The sequence below is a fragment of the Vipera ursinii genome (genome assembly GCF_947247035.1).
Source record: "Vipera ursinii genome assembly, chromosome: 3".
NCBI lineage: Eukaryota > Metazoa > Chordata > Lepidosauria > Squamata > Viperidae > Vipera > Vipera ursinii.
Genome location: NC_139516.1, coordinates 166528999 through 166552187, shown reverse-complemented (window position 1 = coordinate 166552187; position 23189 = coordinate 166528999). Strand labels below are relative to the sequence as shown.

Genomic DNA, 23189 nt, shown 5'->3' with positions numbered 1-23189 from the left:
CCAAAGCTTATTTAACCTCTACTTATTATATAAGATATGATTGAACACAAGTAATATCAATTTCAAAGTCCATGAATTACCTGAACACTGAAAAAGTAATTGTACATATTAAGGTTTGTAAAAAAATATTTTATGAATTCTATTACTACATTGATGATTTGATAGCATACTGTATATTTCATTTGCTATTCAGAATACTCTGAGATATATGTGCACCATTTATTAATATCTTTCAAGCATACAGCAATTAATTTCCAAAGTATTGCTATGATGGCAGTGTATTGATTACTATGTTGGACTGAAAAACTTTGGAGAAAATTGTAGACCGTATTTTTCAGCTTGTGGAAAAAAGATGGATGGAAATAATAATAATGCAAATCCAGCCTAAACTGGTGGACAGTGCATTGAACCATATTAAATACTACATGAATCCATGTTCTCTCTGTTCATACATACATGGGAGAAAGACCTCAGTGTCACCTCCCATTGGACTTGTCTTTGACCTCTGTCTGATTATGGGATTTAACTAAAGTGCCAAAGGTTGCAGACCACTGGGCTGATTGCCCCAGAGAAAGATAGGCCATTCACACACACACACACACACACACACACACACACACACACACCCCTTAGTCATCTGACGCAAGAATGCCACATTCATTAATTAAAATATCTTTGATAACTTATACATTATAATCTAGTAATAATTTCTAAAACTAAATGTCTTTCATAAATTGAATGAAAACTAGATTATTCTCATCAAAAAAGGCAAGATACTACCTCTAACACATAGCAGATTCATGTATTTTCTTTGCAGCCTCTTCCTTGCCTATAATACAAGTGTCTAAGGCAGTTTAGTAGGCAACTGGATACTAAAGAAAGCGATAAAGCTGTGTAGGAGACAATTTTAAAGGGAAAGCTGCAGGAAAAACAGTTATTAAGAACCCCTCCTTTCAACATCTCTGCTGCAAACCATCTCCACTGAAATAATTCACCAATTATATATTCCTATTGGAGTTTAATTAATTTATTATTTATTTATTTTATTTTAATCCCATTTATATCCCGCCCTTCTCCGAAGACTCAGGGCGGCTTACAATCTAAGCACAAATCAAATGTGCTTAGCAATAGCCTTCATTGTATGTATATGCCTGCTTATTAGGGCTTTCGGGGGGGCCCCCAAGCGGCATTAATACAAAGTCAGCTTATTGCCCCCAACAATCTGGGTCCTCATTTTACCTACCTCGGAAGGATGGAAGGCTGAGTCAACCTTGAGAGCCTGGTGGAATGCGAACCTGCAATAATTGCAGGCAGCTGGTGTTACTTAAGGAGGCATTAGCCCACTGCTCCACCAAGGCTCTTGAAATTAATGTGTTGACATGTAATATATACTTCCATCTTTACAAACCATTATGTAGAAAATCACATAATGAATTAGTTGAGCAATGGAATATACTTACAAATGTACCTATTTACATGTGGGAACTTATGCAAAAACAGATCTTAAAGATTACCTTGAATATTAGTGAAACTCTTTGATTAAAAAATAATTAATCCTTCTAGTATAATGAGACTTCCACTAGTAACTGATTAGATCATATTAACCTTGTGCATTAATTTAATGGTACATTAAACATTTAGTAACATGCTTAATGAATGGAATTTATGGGTATAAATACGGTATAATAAAGCAGTGGTAAGTCTAAGGCTAGCCAGATATTTCTTAAACGCAAATCCCAACAGCCTCATCCAATATGCTCAATGATCCTAGAAGCTGCAGTTCAGGAGCATTTGGAGATCCACAAATGTTTACTGGTATTCATCAATCAATGCTAAATTCAATAGAGAGTGAATGTGATTCATTTAATAGTTGCAAAAAGGATTAGATCTAATATTTGTCTAAAAGCCATTTCCCTCTTGGCCCAGATTGACTGGATTCACCTATCTCAAGACATAATCCACCACTGGATTGTTAGGTGTTCCATTATACGATGACAAAATCAAACCAATCATGTTTTGGCTTAACCCAATGACCACTTAACACTGAACAAAGTTATATGAAATAATCCAAATTCCCAATTTGTAAATATTGGGCTAATGAACTCCCTTACAAGATACAATAACATTACAAAGCTTTTGCAAATTAGTAATTCTCTGCGCATCAGTGTGCTAGGCATTTATGCTGGCAAAGCCAGTACAATGGACATTTAATATGAAGGTCATTGCAAAGATATTTGGCTAAATTATCAATAAAGACAAAGGAAACTGCTAGGGACAATTAAATAGGAATTAGTCATTTTAAACTGAGTGGTCAAGTTTTTGGTGTGAAATTGGCAAAAAAAAGCTATTTAAAGCCTTAAAAACATTATTTTTCATAATATAATATAACATAATAGGAGCTGTCTTTTTAAACAGATTTCTTAGGTATTGAACTTGTTATGTGTAGCAAAGCGCCACACCCAACTGAATAGTAACATGTTTGCAGTCCGCATTTCAACCCCACAGGGGGAAAAAAATGGCTTTTTGTTTTTCATATGTTTGGAACAAGAATTACAATCTTCAGTACAAAAGGAAGCAAACTAACCATTTACTGACCTCCTCCACCAGTAGAGTCCAGTGTAGATTATGGCTATCAAGAAAAGAATCAGTTTGGCCCCAAGGGTCTACTTAACATGCTTTCATGTCAGGATTTTTTTAAAAAAATTCAGAACGAAACTATAGGTGGGGTGAGAGTAGAGAAAGAGAAGCGTGGTTACCTGTCTTGGTTTAAAATCCCAGTGACCTTGTTGCTGTTGCCCTCGGCCAGAGAGCTGTGGAAATGCTATCCTCTGTTGCGAAACATGTCCCAGACAGACCCTCAGGCTTATGCAGAAGGCCAGCCACCCAAGGCTGCCCAGCTTCCATCCTGCAGCCCTCATTTTGCTGAGCCTGAAGCTGAGCTGCTGCCTTGCACAGCACTTGTTATTATACAGCACTTTCCCCTTATGCTACTTCGTATTGTTCTCCTCTTGGCTCTATCCGTATGCCAGGCTCTGCTCCTCCTTTAAACTTTGTACGTGAGTCAGGTTGTGCAATATAGGGCAATGCCTGATGTTAATGACCACATTGCAATTTCTGAAAATGAGCGTATCACTGAATTAAGGTGTGGCAGGCATCACCTTTTCCCTCCCGAACATAGTGAGACAGTACTAGACGATGAAGCAGCTTGCAAATCACAGGCTGAGTAATTCTGAGGAAATATGTTGAGAGGGTGTGTTCCTTCCTGGAGTGCATCTAAGTCTAGCTTTTGGCTATGTATTTTCACTAGGCTAGAGAAAACAAACCCACAGACCTGACAAGGTGCGCTTAGGGAATAAAGAAAGCCACGAGAAGGGTTTAAATGCTTGATCGGTTGAATATTTTATATCACAGATTATAAAATCACTTAAAAATAAAACTGAAAATGTTTTCAAAATGACTTTCAACCAGCCCAGTGTTATAACTTGAGCAGAAAACTGAGACGGGTACAGGCTAATCTTGAAAATATTTGCTTTGCATAAGTTTACAATGCTGCCAAAACAGTAGTGAAATAATATCGAAAAATAAGCAGGGTAATCAGAAAGGTAGATTGGCATAGCTCCATAGAAGAAGCTGTATAGAAAGCTGCAGAGGGTGCAGCTTTTTTCACTCTAACCTGACAAACTGCATCTTAAATGTTAGCGGCCTATAAAAATAAGGAAAGTCTTGTGCATTTAGCATCCTTTAATAATTTACAGAGATTTATACACTATGATTAAGCAAATCTTAGTTTAGAGTTATACATCAACTGGGTTACATTATGTTGGTCTTACATTTTATTTTATTTATCTATTCTTTGTACATTTGCTTACCTTGGTTTTTTACCACATCTTTGAATAAATGTATTTTCTACATGAGCTTATGTGGATGCATTACAGTTTTTCACTGAACTGCTAAGACGGTTCAAAATAGGTTTCTGCTGCACTTTTAAGTCAAAGCATTGTGAATAATCCTTTCTTTTTGCTAGAGCCAAATCAATATTGTTATTCTGGGCAATGTCTCATGGGTGATGCAGAACAAAAAGAAAGACAATTCCTACCTGACATGAATCACCCATATATTCAGGAGGGCAGGAACACGTCTCTACAGCATAAGCGATATTACCATTTCCTGTACTGGTGGCTTCTTCCAGACCAACATCGCCCAAGGTTAACCGCTGAGTTTCTGTGAAGTAAAGACCTCTGATTTGTAATCCATTAAGTCTAGACAGGACCATCATCAGCTCCTCTCGAGATACTAAGTTATTGCTGCTGGTATGCCTGAAGTTCCCCTGCACATTCAAGATACAAATGAAATTTTGGTCTGGAATACACTGCAATAATCTCCTACAGCACAGGAAAAAAGGGACATCAATTTTCAAAGAAAGACATCATGAAAATCAGATGCTGGAAGACTAGGGGGAAAAGTTGCTAGCAAATAATTGTATCAACAAAGAACTAAAATCAGGCAAGAGATAATTAAAAGAATGATATGGAAGGTAGAATCAGTATGTACAATCAACAAATAATAACAGAAAATTGGGAGCAAAATATACACAGTATATATACAGTATATTGAAAATGTTCTGTTGTCAAGCGGCAAGAGCTCTTTGTTTATGCCAGGGGTCTTCAAACTTGGCCCTTTTATGACTTGTGGACTTCAACTCCCAGAATTCCTCAGCCAGCGTGCCCTTTTATGACTTGTGGACTTCAACTCCCAGAATTCCTCAACCAGCGTGCCTGGCTGAGGAATTCTGGAAGTTGAAGTCCACAAGTCATAAAAGGGCCAAGTTTGAAGACCCTTGGTTTATGCAAACCAATTGGAGATATATATGTCAACACAAACATCTTGATTTTACTTCAGAAAACAAGGGGAGGGGGGGATCCACCTGCTCCCACTGGGATATAAACAATTGAAGATCGGTTCCCTATATTATAACAATCTATTCAGGAGGGAACCAGCATGTGGGATGTAGTGGCCAAGCTGGTCTTTTCCAAAGAGAGGTATAGTTGATCATTTACAATTGGAAATAGGCAGGGCTTTTTTTGTCATAGAACGCTCAGAACGGAGTTCCGGCACCTTTTTTGGATGGAACCTTGTAGAGTAGACAAGGCAGGTTGTATGACATGTGTGAGTTCCGGCACCTTTTTCTTTTACAAAAAAAGCACCGGAAATAGGTGTTCCTTGCTACTCTGCTATCCTGAGGACTTCCTTGCTACTCTGCTATCCAAGTCTCTTTAAATCTCTGCTCACAAACCTGGAAACCTGGTTGGAAGAACCTAGTCCTGATGACATTATACAGTTTGCTTAGTACAGTTTTTGCCCTAGATCAAATCTCCCAGGAAATATAGTATATATTGCCATTAAGTAGGAGAAAAGAGGCAGAAGGAAAATTGTTGGGAGTCTTCCTTGCCTTGACTGGTAAACTGGCCTAAGAATGGGACACAAACTGCTATTTCTGTCATACCATAATCTCCCCCTTCTCAGCACCTTCCACAATTGTCTCATCTACTCATATCTCTCCTGCACCAATATATCCTCCAAAAGATGAAAAGACATAAACCCCTCCCACTCTAAGATAATAATCCACTCACACATTCACCCATCACTAAATTCTCAAAAAATTCTTTCTCTAATTAACTGATCAAGCTTCTGCCCTGGAAGATAATGTTCTTTAAGAGAAACATTTTTGGCATCTTATTAGGTTACTATCATATCAGTCAGAGAGAATCAAATAAGTTGGGTATATGAAGGGAAGAACTGTTGGAAAATAAAACCATATATAATCTTTCATTTCCAACATATTAAAATATTAGATAGTATGATGCTATGCATATATTGTCCACAGGTTCCATTCTTATTCATTTTGAATAGCAAACTGCATTAAATGCTATTCATTCCCACTTATACTACAATAAAAGGCATTTGTTAGACCATTTCTAGGGTGCTTTGGAGCAAGATTCAATTCCTATCTTCAGTTCTAATGTTTAACTCAGCCTCATACATCAAAATGTCAGTTTGGAATGGCCTCAATCTTCAAGTACATCTGTAATTGAAGGTTGATGCCAAATATCTTTATTTTTCAAGTCTAAACATGAATCAGCCAAGAACTCCGCTTGACTATTCAGGTAACCAGTACAAGTAGTTGCTTAACTGCAAGGCAGCACATTATTGTACCATATTGCAAAATTATTGAATGCCAGAATAATCTGATGCTGCTCTTCTGTTTTGAAGGAAGAAATGTATCCACATAAGTAACCAAGCAAACCTATCTTTACAATCTAGCTCCTGGCAATATTCCCCTGAAAGTCTTCTGGCATGAGAAGTTCTGTGGTAGCACAACAGGCATATTTTTGTAAATAGATAAAGCACTGGATATATATAGTGTCTCTAAAATCTTCGATTAATTACAATATAGAAGCAAAGCAAATGGAAGGAAAAGGACTCAAGCCAGTATGCAGCACAGCTGGTAATCCTCCACCAGAGTCCCAAAGACCCACTGAACCCGGGGACGCTGTCCCTCTTGCCAAATGCTGATTAAAAATGCTGTTCTCCCTTCCAAGTATAAACTTGCTATCTTCTGTAGCACATGAAAACTAATCTTGGGATTCACACCGCTGGTTTTTTCCCACTGAGAAAATATAATACTAATAATAATAATAATAATAATAATAATAATAATAATAATAATAATAATAATAATAATAATAAAGTTGGAAGGGACCTTGGAGGTCATCTAGTCCAACCCCCTGCTCAGGCAGGAAACCTTATACCATTTCAGGCAAATGGCTGTCCAGTCTCTTCTTAAAAACCTCCAGTGTTGGAGCATTCACCACCTCTGGAGGCAGGTTGTTCCACTGGTTAATTGTTCTAACTGTCAGGAAGTTTCTCCTTAGTTCTAGGTTGCTTCTCTCCTTGACTAGTTTTCATCCATTGCTTCTTGTCCTGCTTTCAGGTGCTTTGGAGAATAGCTTGACTCCCTCTTCTTTGGGGTAGCCCCTGAGATATTGGAACACTGCTATCTCAATTATTTACTGAATAAGAGGCTCGCTATAAAGATTCATTATGTACCATGTCAAAGAAATATTTACTGCACAATTAATGCATGCTTGTAAGCTTCCCCCCCCCCCAGTAGACAATGGAATATTCAGAAATGCAGAAATTATCCTTAGAGCAGGAACATGTACATTTGCTTTTTCTGTTGTAGATCAAAATAGGCAAAGGTTTGATGATATACCTTATCAGAAGTGAGTTAACATCATTCTTACCTCAACTAATTGAACTGATCCATAATACATTTTGTCTGGCAAAGGATTATTAGGATCTATATAGGATATTTTCATCTCCCTTCCCTGTACAAAAATAGTTCAAATCCAATGTCAGTACAATATTGTACCTATGTACCAAATTAGCATGCTTCCCACAGAGTTAGCATCATTAAAGTTATTAGCTCAAAATCTATATCCCACCATCTTCTTGCCAAATGGATTTATCATGTGATTAAAAATGTGAGCTTTTAAAATTATAGACCAACAGTGTACAAAAAAGTTTGACAGCCACATGAAACAAAATATTGAGACAATATAACTACTTGTATATGAGGTAAATAATTATCACTTTTGAATTTCATCATGCATTGACATCATTATTGACAATTCTTTCTCCCAGCAAATCATGTACCTAAATATCTGCAACTTAGGATAATGCTTTCTGCATGGTTATGGCTACATGTCAAAGGAAATGCATGTAGCTAACAATGTATCAGAAATATTTTTTACTCTTAGTATTGTATTAACTTTAGAAATACTTTCAGTATTAATAAATCTCAACAAACAAGAATAAGGGAATAAGCATAGCATAGTAATTTAGTATTACATCAGTCTGATAGTCACACCTACTAGTAGAAATAATGTGAAGGCCTTGTTTAAATGGAGATGAACCTAGATAGTTTATGGCATGCTGGCTAGAAATTATAACAGGTGCCAATCAATGTATCTGGAAGCTACCAGGCTGGGGAAACTCAAAATTAGAGGAAACTTAGTTCACACATTCATTTCTTTATCGACCATATATGTCCCTCTTCAGCCTGGAGTTGATCTGCATTGATAACTTCTCGTGCATGCTATTTATGAACATGGATCTGCCAGCTTTCTGGAAGACATTAGACCTGTGTCCAAAAATAGCTTAGATGACAGATTGATGGGACAGACAAGGAAAACTGACTAAAGAGGCAGGGGGAATTCATATGGTGCTCTGAGAGAGCTTCTTTCCCCTTCATCTGTGCCAATCCTGCATCTCCTTGATTTGTTACTCTACTATTTCTAGTTTATTTGAAAGAGGTTTACTTGTCTATCATTTGGGTTAAAGGTGAAAACTGGCAGAATTCTGGTCAACACCATCTCAGCTTATAAATATTTCAAAGTACTGCAAAAGAAAGCAATGCCAGCAGCAAGTGGCCATAGTCAACACTACCAAGAGATATCTATGCAGTATGTAAAATGTTATTAAGGTACAGTGGGCAAAATGGCATCACACTAAAATAATTAAAAAAAAAAGAAAAGAAAGTATGGCCTAAATTACTCGTCAGCCAAAGCAACAGAAAGCCTATAATCCACTAATTTTGACAGAACCATCAACTAAGCTCTATCAGTTAAAATCAACAGGCAGTCTACTGTATTCTTTCTACAGAGTCTATTGTCTTTTGAAAGACTGTGGAACATGTCTTTAAAAACAAGTCTAGTGGTCTTCAAGAAAGCCACCATTCCAATGTGTATTATTTTGGGGAAAGTTTGTAATTTATTTATTAGTTTAATGCTGGGAAACGGAGAAGGAAAGAGAAGAAACAACTTAGATAGTATCAATTACAGTAGTGGTGGGTGCACTGATGAAAGACTTGAAAGACCAGGACAGTCTTTCATCAAAGGACAGATTGTCATGGTGGCACATAACCAATTGATTAATGCATTTAAATAACCTGGATAATGTCTTCCCAGCACTTGGTTAACAGCACTAGGCTTACATGTGCCTCCACAGAAACTCCATGACCAGTTTCTATTACAGCCCTACTAAAAAGCCTATGGAGAGCAGCGCCAATGTAAGGAAGAAAACATGAATAGCATTAACTAGTCTATAGGAATTTATCAAATACTAGCCCTAACCACAGGGCTATCATAATCAAGATCATTAATGGGGCATCAGAAATTATAAATATGCCAAGACCTATGGTCAAAGAAACCAGAAAAACTAGGATAAAGAACACAGTTTGACTGCTACTATAGTGGGTTGATGAGAAAAAGCACATATCATGAGTCCATGTCCTCTAAAAATGGTTAGTAAGGCATTTTCATGACAAGTAACAGAACTTAAAGAACAAGAGTCATCAAAATGGCATATTTAAATAAAGACCTCTCAAACTTCCATATTTTCACATTGTGGCTGTGCAGTAAGCACCACATAAGCACAGAAAATGTGCTGATAAAGGATAAACATTTTTTAAAGCTAAGATGATGCATTCATGTTTATATATATAATATATATATATATATATATATATATATATATATATATATATATATATATATATATATATATATATATATATATATATATATATATATATATATATATATATTATTTGACTTACAATTAGCTGTATATCTGGTCTTTTTTCCAGGAGAGCCATGCCTTCACTAGGTAAGCCAAAGGATTTCAGCTGATAGCTTAAATATCCTCCATATGAAGAAAGCTAAGTAACAAATTACAGGAAATATAGAAATTGGATTTTATACTTTAAGATAATTCTGATATTTAGTCTTCACAATATCTTCAACTGCATTTCCAATATTGGTACAGAGAAGTCAAGAATGTAAAAAAACCTTTGTCATTAAAAGGCTTTTTACTGATGTATCAGATTGTCATTTGCTAGAAACTTACTTTGCCTGAATTTACTTTGTTCTAAATGATACTATGACTTGCTTGGTTTTGGCTTTGCATGTTATATGAATCCAGCTACTATAATTCATAAACTATACTTTACAGTCTGCCACACGGGAGCCCAGTCTGTATTTGGCTATTATAATAGAATAAAAAAGATAAGAGAAAATAGTGTTTAGAGCTGATAATGGGAGAATTTTAACAGATATTACAGAAAGGATCATATACCTTATTCCCCAAGTAAGATGATGGTGCCACCCAATATAAATTGTGTAGAAAGGGGGGTAATTCCTGGACATCAGCAACAACACTGTTGCTAATAGGATTGAAAGTTGTAGGAATCCTCATGGCATTACCCACTGCCTCCAGATGCCAGTTTCTCATGTCGGTGGACTAACAATAAAACAGAGGAGATACACAAAGTTTTGTTTTAAAGTAAGGTTTTTGCACAACACAAAAGTTAATTTGCAAGATGGAGTGGTATCTGGTAGAAACTTTTTCTTCTTTGGCTTGTATGAGAAGGTTTTCTGATTCCTACCACCAACAAAACCTGTATGATTTTCTTGCCATTACAAAATATTGGCTGTGTAAAAATTACCTATGGGGATCTGCTTCCAACATCACAGTAACAGTAACAAAATTGTCCACTCATCAATACCCAATCAGTATCATAAGGCAGTGGCACAGAGCATACTAATCAGTCACATAATACATTTCACTAACTCCTTCTGTAGGTTACCCAGCAACATGGAGTAAATGCTGGAAAGCCAACTGCCCTGCTTCAGAAGTGAGGTGCTTTTCTGGAGAAGCAGGAAAATTTCCAGAGAGACATTGGTCTCTGGGACAAGAAATGCATTTTGGGCATTGCAACTGTGACATATGTTAACACTTCTGCTCATGGCAAACAAACAAGGCAACCTGTCTTTGCAAAAAAAACTGCTGAAAGCTAAAGAAAAAAACAATAGCTTTAAACTCAACAGGATGGAAATGACTTTATAATATAAGGAACAGCAATGACATAAAGACACAGGAAAGGGGAAAATGCATCTTAATGTCTTCAGAACAAAGAGAGAAAACAAAACAGTATTAATGACCACTAAATGTCTTTCTGTCATGCTTTTTTTAAAGATTAAAAGTAATGCTCTTAGCATGAACAGATTTGGGACCTGGAAAGCCACCACTGATTTGTGTGCAGCCAGTTCAATCCCCTGGCCACCCTACAGTCAGAGGTCTGCTGCTCATTTCAGTCTCAATCACATCACTGCTTTTAACTTACAAAGCAAAACTCCAATCACATATATTCATCTATCTGATCCAGTAGTCTCCTCCAAAGAATATATATACGTGCGTGTGTGTGTGTGTGTGTGTGTGTGTGTGTGTAGCATTGCATACCTTGATTCTACGTTTATTTGTACTGTGGCAAATATCAGTTGCTCCAAAACAAAAGCAAGAAGTACAACCTTCGGGATTAGCAGGGTCCAGATAAAACGATCCTGAACGGCACATGTCACATTGCACCCCTTCAACATTCTCCTATAAGTCATTTGGAATAAGTCATTAAATGTTTCCACTTAAAACTTTGCAGTTAATATATACAGAGAAAAACAGCTGTCAATTTTCAAGACAGTCCATGGTCTTTCAATACTCAATAGCATAGATGTTACTAAAATGATCTCTTTCGTCAGGAAAATGTTTGTCTGTTCAGTACGTAACAGCCATTGCCACCACCATTATGCAGTTATCAGTTTAAATAAAGGGCCTTCCAGACAGGCATCTCTGAAGTCTGTTGACACAAATTTTATTTCTGTGTGACTTAAATGATTCACGCTGAATGCACCTAATATTCTTGATCAAATCATAAGAAACCAAAAATCTGTTTCTGATCTGCACTAATAAATGCATCTATTCTTTTCTGTTTCCATATTATCCTACCGTTATTTTTTTTAAAAAAAAACCTACAGATTTGCATATAAATAAGCCCTTCTAATATATTTCTCCTGAGACATATTTATAAGTACATTCTCAAATGCTTTTTGAACTGAGAACTCTGAAATATTAGGAAGGTTGGTAATTACATTCTTCTCTTCACTTTAGTTCAAAAAGGACTGATCATTCAATTAATGAGAAAATTTAAAAAATCCAAAGCCTTCCTGCATTCCTAGTAAAAAATATAGACTATAAAGACTGTTGCGAAGAAGCCTGCCCACCTCACATATTCAATAAGCGCACAACACAGAGCATTAATAATACCGCAGCAATTGTGTCCATGTGCACTTCAGCATTTTGCTTTGATTCTGATCGTATTGCAACAGTTACAGGAATCTGAATGGAAAATAAATTGTCTTGCACTGGTATTATACATAGTTGAGGAATTTGATCAGTAGAGGAAGAAAATTGATGCTGCATTCATCAAGAGCCTTTTTGATTTAAAAAGTGGACTGGGTATGTTGATAAGGAGAAATAAATATGGTGCTGACTGATGCCCAATCATTAATCCTATTACTAACTACCAATTAAGTACTATTCATTGCAACTCTTGGAAAGTTTTTCTGGAAATATTATCACATTTTGACAATAGTTAGGGCATCAAGTGAACAATTCATATATTCCAGAAATGTTATTAAAATGTGAGATCACAGCTAAATAATATTGATTGGCCAGTTCCCAAAAACCTAATTCCACACTCAGTGAGCCCCCATTCATATCTAGAATGAACAATGCAACATATTTTCCTTTATTCAATTCACAAAATAGGTTAGGCAAGACACATACACTGCTGGAAAAACAGAGGTGTATGATCTCGTCAATAACTCTAGGGGACTTCCTAGCAATATTTTGTTTACAATAACAGAGAATCTATAAATAAACCCATTCAACCTTTTCTTAATAGTTCTTCCACATTCCTACTAAATGCAGTTGAAGAACTGAGATGCAGTCTGTACTCAAAAATCAACCATATTCTCATCCGTGTCACCTAATTATAGATCTATACAATATACTACACTAAAACTTCTAGAGACAAATGTCTAGGTATATTATTTTTAAAAATAATTATGAGAATGAGTATGTTTACAATTGAATAAGAAGGTGCACATAAAATAATCACACAAACTTTGAAATGTCAAAGCATCTGACCTTACAGAGGCAAACTCCTGTTTGTGGGTTGCAGATGTCTGGTTCCGTTCCTCCTCTGTTACATTTACAAGGTTTGCAGTGGGGAAAGCCATAAGAACCAGGAGCACAATGATCACACCGCCGCCCTGCTATTCCTGAGCGACATCTTGAACAACAAAACAAAGGCCGAAATTTACTTCTGAAAAAGGTTCCCCCCCCCCAGGAGATGTGATTGGTGCATAGGACAGATTTTATTAAAGTATTAAAGTAGTAGAGTTGTAGATGCAGGGTTAGATTTATGCCTGTAAAAAATAAACCTGCCCTAGATGTTGAGTGGATATCCATTCCTTAAAAACCTCTTGCTAAGCATGACATTTTGCATTTCTTTTCTAGTGGCTAGCAAATTTCCTTTTATTTTCTATGCCCCAAACTAAAAACAGATATGATGCTAGAGATCTCTGATTTATCATTTGTGTATTGTATCAAAAGACTTAAAAGGAATCATTCTAAATCATTTGAAAGTGAGAAGCAGAAAGGTATACTGGATGATAAGTTTTGATGCAACAAAAATAAAATATTATAACTTGGGAACATAAAGTTTGTGGAACTAACTTAACATTGATTTAGGTATTACATCATCATGTAGCCTGGAAAATGACATTGGAATATATAGGTACAACACTCCTTTTCCAAATACATTTTCTCAGAGAAAAATCAATTGTCAGCTTAGCCATAAAACATTCAGAAAGATCAAGAATGTTGAAGGGATAAGGAAAAATACTAGAAGGGCTCTGGAAACCAAGGATAGTTTAAGATAAACCCCATAGATCAGGGGTCTTCAAACTTGGCCCTTTTATGACTTGTGGACTTCAACTCCCAGATTTCCTCAGTAGTTGAAGTTCACAAGTCCTAAAAGGGCCAAGTTTGAAGACTACTGCCATGTTGTTGTTGTTGTTAGCTGCGAAGTCGAGTCCGACCCATCGCAACCCTATGGACAACGTTCCTCCAGGCCTTCCTGTCCTCTCCATCTTCTTAAGCTCACACCTACTGCTTCAGTAACTCCATCCAGCCACCTCATTCTCTGTCATCCCCTTCTTCTCTTGCCCTCAATCTTTCCCAGCATTAGGCTCTTCTCCAGTGAGTCTGTCCTTCTCATTAGGTGGCCAAAGTATTTGAGTTTTAGCTTTAGGATCTGGCCTTCTAAAGAGCAGTCAGGGTTGATCTCCTCTAGGACTGACCGGTTTGATCGCCTTGCAGTCCAAGGGACTCGCAGGAGTCTTCCCCAGCACCATAGTTCAAAGGCCTCAATTCTTTGGCGCTCAGCCTTTTTTGTGGTCCAACTTTCACTGCCATACATTGCAACTGGGAAGACCATAGCCTTGACTATACGCACTTTTGTTGGCATGGTGATGTCTCTGCTTTTTAGTGTGCTGTCTAGATTTGCCATGGCTTTCCTCCCGAGAAGCAAGCATATTTTAATTTCTTGGCTACAGTGCCCATCTGCAGTGATCTTGGAGCCCAGGAAAATAAAATCTGTCACTACTTCCATTTTTTCCCCATCTATTAGCTAGGAATTGAGAGGGCTGGATGCCATGATCTTGTTTTTTTTAATGTTGTTTCAAATTATTCATTATGTTTGTAGTTCTGCTCCCATCTCATAGCTTGGCCCTAACTAACTACATATCTAATACCCTGCTATATCCAATCAAATACATTGCTACTGTATCCAATCATATTTATGTTCTACAGTAATTTGCATAAGTACATGGAAGAATTCCCCCTTTTTAGCTCCACTTGGTACCCAGAGTACTGAAATAAGCAATCTGTTGTTCAATAAACAAGTTGTCCTTCCTTTTAAAACAAAACTTTGTCAGATAAAGTTTTTCTATAATTATAAATAATTACTAATTAGTACAAAATAAAAGATTATAAAAAGGTCACTCTCAGCTTTAGGATAAGTGCAATCCAATTCTTTTTATAGTAGGATTTTAGCAATATGCTAAGGCACAGGTATTTTGTTAGTAGAAGAATATATCTAATGCAGTGTTTCTCACTCTTGGCTATTTTAAGATATCTGGACTTCAACTCCCAGAATTCCCCAGCCAGGATTGTGGGGATTCCAGGCGTTGAAGTCCAGACATGTTGAAGTTGCCAAGTTTGAGAAACATTGAGCTATGGTGAATGTATCTAAAGACAGATACATAAGCTAGCTGCATAGCTGAAACAAAATCAGTCCTAACAAAACAGCCTATAAAACATTGTTTGCTGTTCCAATGTTAACCCCTTTCATTTCATGGTATTACCTTGGGAAGTAAAATACTTCTGGTACTTTTCACAATGGAAGGCTCCCTAGCTTTACTATTGGGCTGCCTGGCCAGTAATTAGTCATTGTCCTTAAAAACAGCAGAGCCCATGTTTCATACAGAACATCTCAAGAATTAACTTGGAGTAAATCCTTGGTAAACCACACTCAAAAATCATGTGAAGGAGATGGGACTGAGAATAAGAGATTGATCCAGAGTAAATAATGAACTCCCAAGTCCAATATTTTAACTATAGCATCTTTCTGTGCAAAAACAAAAACAAGATTCATTCCATCATAGAAAAACTTAGTTACCTGCACTGCCCATCAATTTTATTACATTCAGGATTCATAGCACTGATAACTCCTTTGCTTGAGCAATTGCATTTTTCACAGCCAATAAGTGGATGGTATCCAAAGTGCAACCTCACACACACTTCACATCTAGGCTTAACAGTTTGTGGGGGACAAAGACATTTCCCAGTGACATCATCACAAAGACGCCTTCCACAGCTGCAAGCTGGGAACAAGAATACAAATTATTTTCTACTCAAAAAATATTTGAATTACACACATTGTTCTTGTTGGAACAAAAATCCACTAGAACTTATTTTCATCTCATTCCAAAATTCATTTTTAAAAAATGAAAGCTTGATCTGAATATAGGTATGCTCAACAAATAGTAGTCATTTTTATCGAATGCATGGTTCCCCCGCCAATGTTATGTAAATAACATAAAATAGCTGCTTAACATAACTGAGCAAGAAATAATACAGTACATTAGAGATGAATCTCAGGTACTTGATAGTACCTGGATAATTACATCTCAGTTTAAGAAGCTGAGGTATGAATGAATGTTTTCCTCATCCACTCTTTACATCCAAACAAAGCAGGAAGTTTTTAATGAATAACCCAGAGCAAAATCCTTAAATTCAGAATGAAATCAAGAACAAAATAAAATATTCAGTTCTTTGGGCAACATTTCAAAAAGTGGGTAACCTCTCCCCATTTGGAATGGCTACTTACATTTGCAGAATGGAAATCCATAGAAACCTGTCTGACACCTGCTACACTGGCGACCGATGACGTGTGGCCTGCAGTCACATTGCCCCCCCTCGGGGTTGCAAGTAGGGCTGGTGGCACCCTTTCTGTGACAATTGCATGGCAGTGCCCCATCATTAAAAGCAGCCACAAGTGATCGAGCTGAATTTCGACAAAATTCTGAAGAATTGCCAGGACTGTTTAACAGAGGGAGAGATAGAAGGAGAGCACATCTGACTTCCACTATTAAAAAGGCTATGCTCACTTTCATTTACATAGTATGTGTTTATTTAGTATGCCTTTAGCATAATGCATAATCCATCTTTCTTTTTATATATATTCAGTGACTTACACAATGTAAAAACTGTTGCCACCACACTGGCTGATGAAATCTGAAGACCGAATCACACTGTCTTTATGAAGAAGTGGATAGCTGTAGCTATGTGCTGGAACAACCAGGATATGCTCCTTTAAAATGATAAAATTAAATAGCATATTTTAGAAAGCTAAAGTATTGAAGTACAGTTTCCAGACTGTCTCCATGCATTTGAAGGGTATAAAGTGCTTGCATTGCACCTAACTTCTAAAAAGATTTTAAAAAACTTAAAATACTTATTTAATATTTATTTAAAGCAACTTTAATATATAATTATATTAAAAATTTGTATAATTATGAATGGAGGGAATGTCCATTCCTAAACGGGGCTTGCCTTAGTCTCTCTCATTCTTACAGCTCCCTGGCACCCCCTCTTCCCCCCATTGTTAGGAAACCTCTTTCCCAGAGCAAATCTTGAAAGGGGAATGAAATTGCTTGGGAGAAAAAGCAACTTCCAATTTCCCACTGACTTGTGGGAAGCTGGTAGAGAATTTGAGAAACTCTTTCTTTCTTTTTCTTTCTTTCTTTCTTTCTTTCTTTCTTTCTTTCTTTCTTTCTTTCTATTTATTTATTTATTTATTTATTTATTTATTTATTTATTTATTTATTTATTTATTTATTTATCAATCAGCAGGCAGGTAAGTGATTGCTGCCAGGTAGTGGATACAACTTGCAACCATACTCTCCCTTGACTTTCTCTCTGCAAGCTTTCCACAAGCAAAGACTTCGCTAGTGGGAAGGTGGCAGGGAGTGTCAGCAATCACATTACTTCCTTCTGGCTTCCCCATTGACTTATGGGAAACTTTCAGGGAATGTTGAAAATGAGGATCACATGGCTACGGTGACCAGAACATCCACATTGTGATGTTGAAGTGGCAACAACTTTCCCAAATTTCATTCCCACAGGAGTCATGGGTTACAGTTACTTTGGTTTAATAATTCTTGCCCTTTACTTTCCAAAATTGTCCAATTGAAGGTTACAAACAATGAAACAGACACAAAAGTTTTAGTAGTATATACATAGGTCAAACAAAATACAGTTCTGAGCTAGATTTGCAGCTATCACAGTTATTGACATCAAGGTTAGAAACTCTTAATTGCAGTTTTACACATTTGGCAAGATATGGAAGGTTGGTCAAAGCTTTAGCTAACTGTAATTGGATGGTCTCTATCTCAGTTCAAAATTAAGCATATTTTAAACTTACCAATATCATTGTTCTTCCATTAGGAATTTTCATGGTGATTGAGATATCATGTTTAAGGATATCAAATTCAATATGATTTTCTGACATTACCAAACTCCGACATCCAGAAGTATGTGGACAAAATGAAGCATTGTAAGAACCTAGAACAGTTAGATAAGGACACATCTAATCGATGAAAACTCAAATGTCCTAAAAGAAATCTAAAACATTGTTAAGTCTTTGTTACCTGACCAGAGTTGTCCTCCATCCACTGATACTTGCACCGGAAATGTTGGATTTTCTGGCTGGTAAAAATGTATAATGATCACATGTTGGCCTATATGTGGAACTCTCCCATTCAGGGTAATTTGGTTCTATCAACATAAATATGTGGAAATTAATATATTGGTCATCATAAAGTGAACACTAAACATTATGTTTGCACACAAATGTTTCCTTGCTTTAATACTAAAATGAAGTGGAAGACATTTAACTTTAAGGTAAAGGTAAAGGTTCCCCTGCACATGCATGCTAGTCGTTTCCAACTCTAGGGGCCGGTGCTCATCTCCGTTTCAAAGCCGAAGAGCCAGCGCTTGTCCGAGGATGTCTCCGTGGTCATGTGGCCGGCATGACTAGATGCCAAAGGGGCACGGAACGCTGTTACCTTCCCACCGTAGTGGTCCCTATTTTTCTACTTGCATTTTTTACGTGCTTTCGAACTGCTAGGTTGGCAGAAGCTGGGACAAGTAACAGGCGCTCATTCTGTTACGCAGCACTCGGGATTCGACCCGCCAAACAATCTCAGCGTCCTAACCCACTGAGCCACCACGTCCCATTTAACTTTAGACTTTAATAAAAAAAACTTTTTGACCCATTTTTGTTTAAACCCTCTCTTTCCCAGGAAATTACTTACAACTAAAATGGAACACAAATAAATTAACCTGCTTATCAAGTGTGATATTTCAACTGTATGGTGCTTCTGCTATTTTTAGAAACTTCAAATAGTTGCACCTTGTGAAGGAAAAATCATAATAACAATTTACTACTCTTCTTTTTTACAATTCTCTATCAGACTATAGAAGCTCACATTGTAAATAAAAGCAACCTATCAAACACCAATATAGAGCATTCTCAGATTGTTGGTAAAGCTCCATTCTTTGTCCTCTGTCAAACTTCTTCCTTCAACATGGTTAAAAATTTTCCAGAAATTTGATATAATGTGGCTCATAGTAAAATGTTATTATAAACTAAGCAATATTAAATAGTCAATCATCTCCTGGCAGAAGATTATAGTCCTTTTTTCCACTTCCTGAAATTTCAACATGGTGCCCTTTTCTCCTTCTCTTCTTATGGCTCAGTCAGCACTGTTAAGAAGTGAGAGGTCCAGCCTATGGCCGATTTTTTGTGATGTGTCGCATGACTCAGTACTCTCTCCACTCCTGTTTAACATCTACATGAAGCTGGTGACTGAGATCATTCACCATCAGAGGTTGAGGTATCATCTCCACCGCAGTGATCCAAGTAATGTTGTTGCTGCCCTCTCTTGATGCATAGAAACTGTGGGGGGCCTGGATAGAGGACAACAGACTTTGGCTGAGCCCTAGCAAGTCTGAATGGCTTTGGATGCATGGAGCTTCAAGATTCAGGACTTTAACTACCTTAATTCTGGATGGGGTTGCACTACCCCAGACAGACCCTATTTGCAACTTAGGAGATGCAATTTCTGCTCGCAGAGTAGGTGACAGTCACAAACCAACTTTGTGTTGTGCACTAGTTGTGGCCTTTCCTGGATTGGAAGTCCCTACACTCAGTCATTCAAACCCTGGTCATCTCACATTTAGAATATTGCAATGTAGTGTACATGGGGCCACCTTTGAAGGGCATCTGGAAGCTTCAATTAGCACAGAATGGTGGCCTGAGCTGTTCTTGGGGCCCCTAGGGTGGCCCATGTTACCTCACTGCTCTGCGAACTGCATTGATTGCTGATTTGCTTCCAAGTCCAATTCAAGGTGTTGGTATTACCTTTTTTTTATTGAAAAGTTTTAAAATACAGTTTTCCTTTAAAAAACCCCCCTTCCCCCTCCCTACTACCCCCCCTACCTCCCCCAACCTCCCTCCCTCCCCCTCTCCCTCCACCCCCCCTCCCCCCCCGACTTCCCAGAGCTAAATACAAGGTATATATATATAAAAAGGCAATCATAAACAACCATATACTAACAACTATAAATTCTAAAATCCATCACTCTCTAGCTTATATAGGATAAGACACACCTTAACAATATTAAATATTGTTGGTGTTGGTATTACCTTTAAAGCCCTGCATGGCATGGGTCCAGGATACTTGAGGAACCATCTCATCCCAATGGGACTGACCTGCCCCAACCAGACCCCATCAGTCAAGTATTTTCAGCTGGTGGAATCCAAGAGAAGGTCTTCTCTGCTGTGGCTCCTGCTGTTTGGAACCTTCTACCCCGTAAGACGAGATTGGCTCTTACACGTCTGACCTTCCATAAGGTCCTGGAGACTTAGCTCTACCAGATCTACCCTGCACATCCTACTCCTTATCTTCCCATCTTTCAACTATATTTTTTATCTTTGTAACTCCATATTTGTCCATTTTAATGCTGTAAGCTGACCAGATTCACTTCAAAATGAGATGGGCAGCAAATAAATTTAATAAATAAATAAACAGATAAATAAATAAATAAATAAATAAATAAATAAATAAATGCTGACTTTCTAATGATATAAACAGAAAGTCACGAGGTATTCCTCTCCAAAGTCAGGTGACAAAATGGCTAAACTTGATCATATACAAAAATCATAACATCTATAAAAAGAGCCAAATGGAATATGAGCTTCAAGAGTCGTCTGAGCTACTACATCAAGAAGGAACTCTTTACTAGATGTCAGCTTCTTGAAAATCAGTTAAGGGAAGTACCCTTAACTTCAGCTATAGGCCTTCAATTTCATAGCAAGTAAGATTAATATTTACAAACCAATACTTTTTCTACCTTTAATGAAAAAGGTAAATTACCTGTGAGGAAGACAGAGTCACACCATTAGCTGAATGAAAAGAGGATAAAGGAGAACTCAGTGAATCCCCGAAGACCACATGTCTTGACCCTACTACAACTTCACTGTTCCTGCGAGCATCCAAAACTACAGCTTCAAGAGGCTTTTCATATTGCAATGGTATACAGGAGGCACTTCAAAGACAGAAAAAAATGCCAAATAATTGTCAAATATGGCATGCTTTAAAAATGCTCACTCAATAAAATATGCCTCAAAGTATAGACCATGAGGTCAATAACTCTGTTCCCACAACAATCAAACTGCAAACCAGCATAACATTTACCCTAGCATGTTGTGCTAATCCTTGCCACATAGTTAGTTGCAAGTTCAGTGTGCTGTGTGAATCAGGAGAATTGGATTAACTCAAGTTCAGCTGTACAGTCAGCATTTAGGACACACCCAAAAGTTTTTACCGTATGGGGACTTAAATAGCAAAATTATTCTTTGAATGTGAATCCTTTGATAGACAAAATGGCATAATTTACCTATTAAACAAAAGTATCAGCAACATTGGAAAATCTTAAGATTAAATAAGTCTAATTCAATCAATGTTTCATATCTGAAGAGTAATGGAATGACAGCTGCATTGCATGATGGGCATTGTAAATAGTTGCAAACTGCTGAGCAAACTGAGAATATTAAGACTTTTAAGTCTTAAAGTTCACTTCTGAAGAAAGCAAAAGAGAAGGAAGTATTTTACCTTAAACCACGGGTATATGTTGCAATGCAATAAACTTGAGGTTCCACAAAGTCCAGAGAAAAATCCTCAGTTGGAATAATGCAAATTTTGTGCTAGGAAAGAAAGACAATGTGCCTGTTAACTTTTTCCCCATTAACAGGTTAACAGCAGCATTGAAAATGGGGCTGAATATTATTTAAACTTCTATTTATGCTTCTAGAAAAAGTAAAGATAAGAACACTTTCTAGCTAAAAGCTAACATAGTATGTTGAGACTTGTGAGCACAGGACTTTTTGGTGTAAACCAGGGGTCTTCAAACTTGGCCCTTTTATGACTTGTGAACTTCAGCTCCCAGAATTTCTCAGCCAGGCACGCTGGCACAAGTCGTAAAAGGGCCAAGTTTGAAGAACCCCAGTGTAAAGCTTTGCCTACAGTTTTTTTGTAGAAGGATGTGTGAGTGTACTATGAGTGCAGCATGGTGTGTAGAGAGGAACTCATTACATGAGATTAACTTGGCCAACATTTAATCACTGTATTGTCTTAGACAGCTCATTTGCTTTTGTTAAGGAGAGAAGGAAGACACAGAAAGATTGAATTGTCAAATACCCAAAAGGTGGCAGTAAAGATCCTAGAATAAAACTACCATATTTGAACCTTTCAAAGAGAGCAATCTCTAGAGAAGTGATTGTTTTATCTAGTGTACTCTGTGGTTCCAGAAAAACTATTTATACATTTACAACTTGACTTTTTTCTGAGTGCTCAAGGTAGCTCATGTGGGGGCTTCCTCTAGGTAAGCTGAGAGAGAGAATTGGCCCAGAGCTACACAGTAAATTACATGGTCAAGTGAGACTCTGAAACTAATTGCTTCGAGTTTTCTTCTACATTCATAAAAACATGTATATACAATCATATACCTATATACAGGAAGTGCTCGGTTAATGACAGTGACTAGAACCAGCTACCCCATTACTAAGCGTTGCAGTTGAAAAGTATGACAACTTGTCTCTTGTAGGGGGTTGGACTATAAGACATCCAAAGGCTCCTTCCAACTTTGCTATTCTATGTGTCTGCATTGACTTAGGCAATTCCAACAGTTCCATCTGCCATTGTTAGGTAAATCTCACATAGTTGTTAGGTGTGATATCACGTGATCATCATTTATGACTCCTGTCAGTTTCCCCATGGACATGTTGGAAATTGGCAGTAAAGTGTCCAAATGTCAATCACATGACTGTAAGACACTGCCATGGGATAATTGTAACCTAGTTGCCAAGCAACTGAATTACAATCATGTGACCGCAGAGACAATACAACAGCTGCAATGACAACTCCTTATTGTAAGTCCTTATTCAGTATTGTCGCTGAATAAAGACTACCTACAAAGACTACCTGGGCAGATAAAACACAATATTCACACAGTTATATACATTTACATTTATATTTCTCATT

At 37.2% G+C, this 23189-nt stretch overlaps 1 protein-coding gene across 1 annotated transcript in view; it reads right to left on the bottom strand.

Moving 5' to 3' along the window:
- Positions 1-23189, bottom strand: part of LAMA3 (laminin subunit alpha 3) — a gene marked incomplete at its 3' end in the record, with an annotated part of 133459 nt that overhangs the window by 55091 nt on the left and 55179 nt on the right. The window contains exons 25-37 of the mRNA XM_083357591.1: positions 21762-21853; positions 21024-21195; positions 18234-18360; positions 18008-18147; positions 16779-16894; positions 16412-16623; positions 15701-15905; positions 13105-13249; positions 11362-11502; positions 10198-10362; positions 9680-9781; positions 7305-7388; positions 4097-4327 (exon numbers count right to left, since the gene is read on the bottom strand). Of these exons, the coding sequence (XP_083213717.1) occupies positions 4097-4327; positions 7305-7388; positions 9680-9781; positions 10198-10362; positions 11362-11502; positions 13105-13249; positions 15701-15905; positions 16412-16623; positions 16779-16894; positions 18008-18147; positions 18234-18360; positions 21024-21195; positions 21762-21853 (1932 nt within the window). The remainder of the gene's footprint in view (positions 1-4096; positions 4328-7304; positions 7389-9679; positions 9782-10197; positions 10363-11361; positions 11503-13104; positions 13250-15700; positions 15906-16411; positions 16624-16778; positions 16895-18007; positions 18148-18233; positions 18361-21023; positions 21196-21761; positions 21854-23189) is intronic.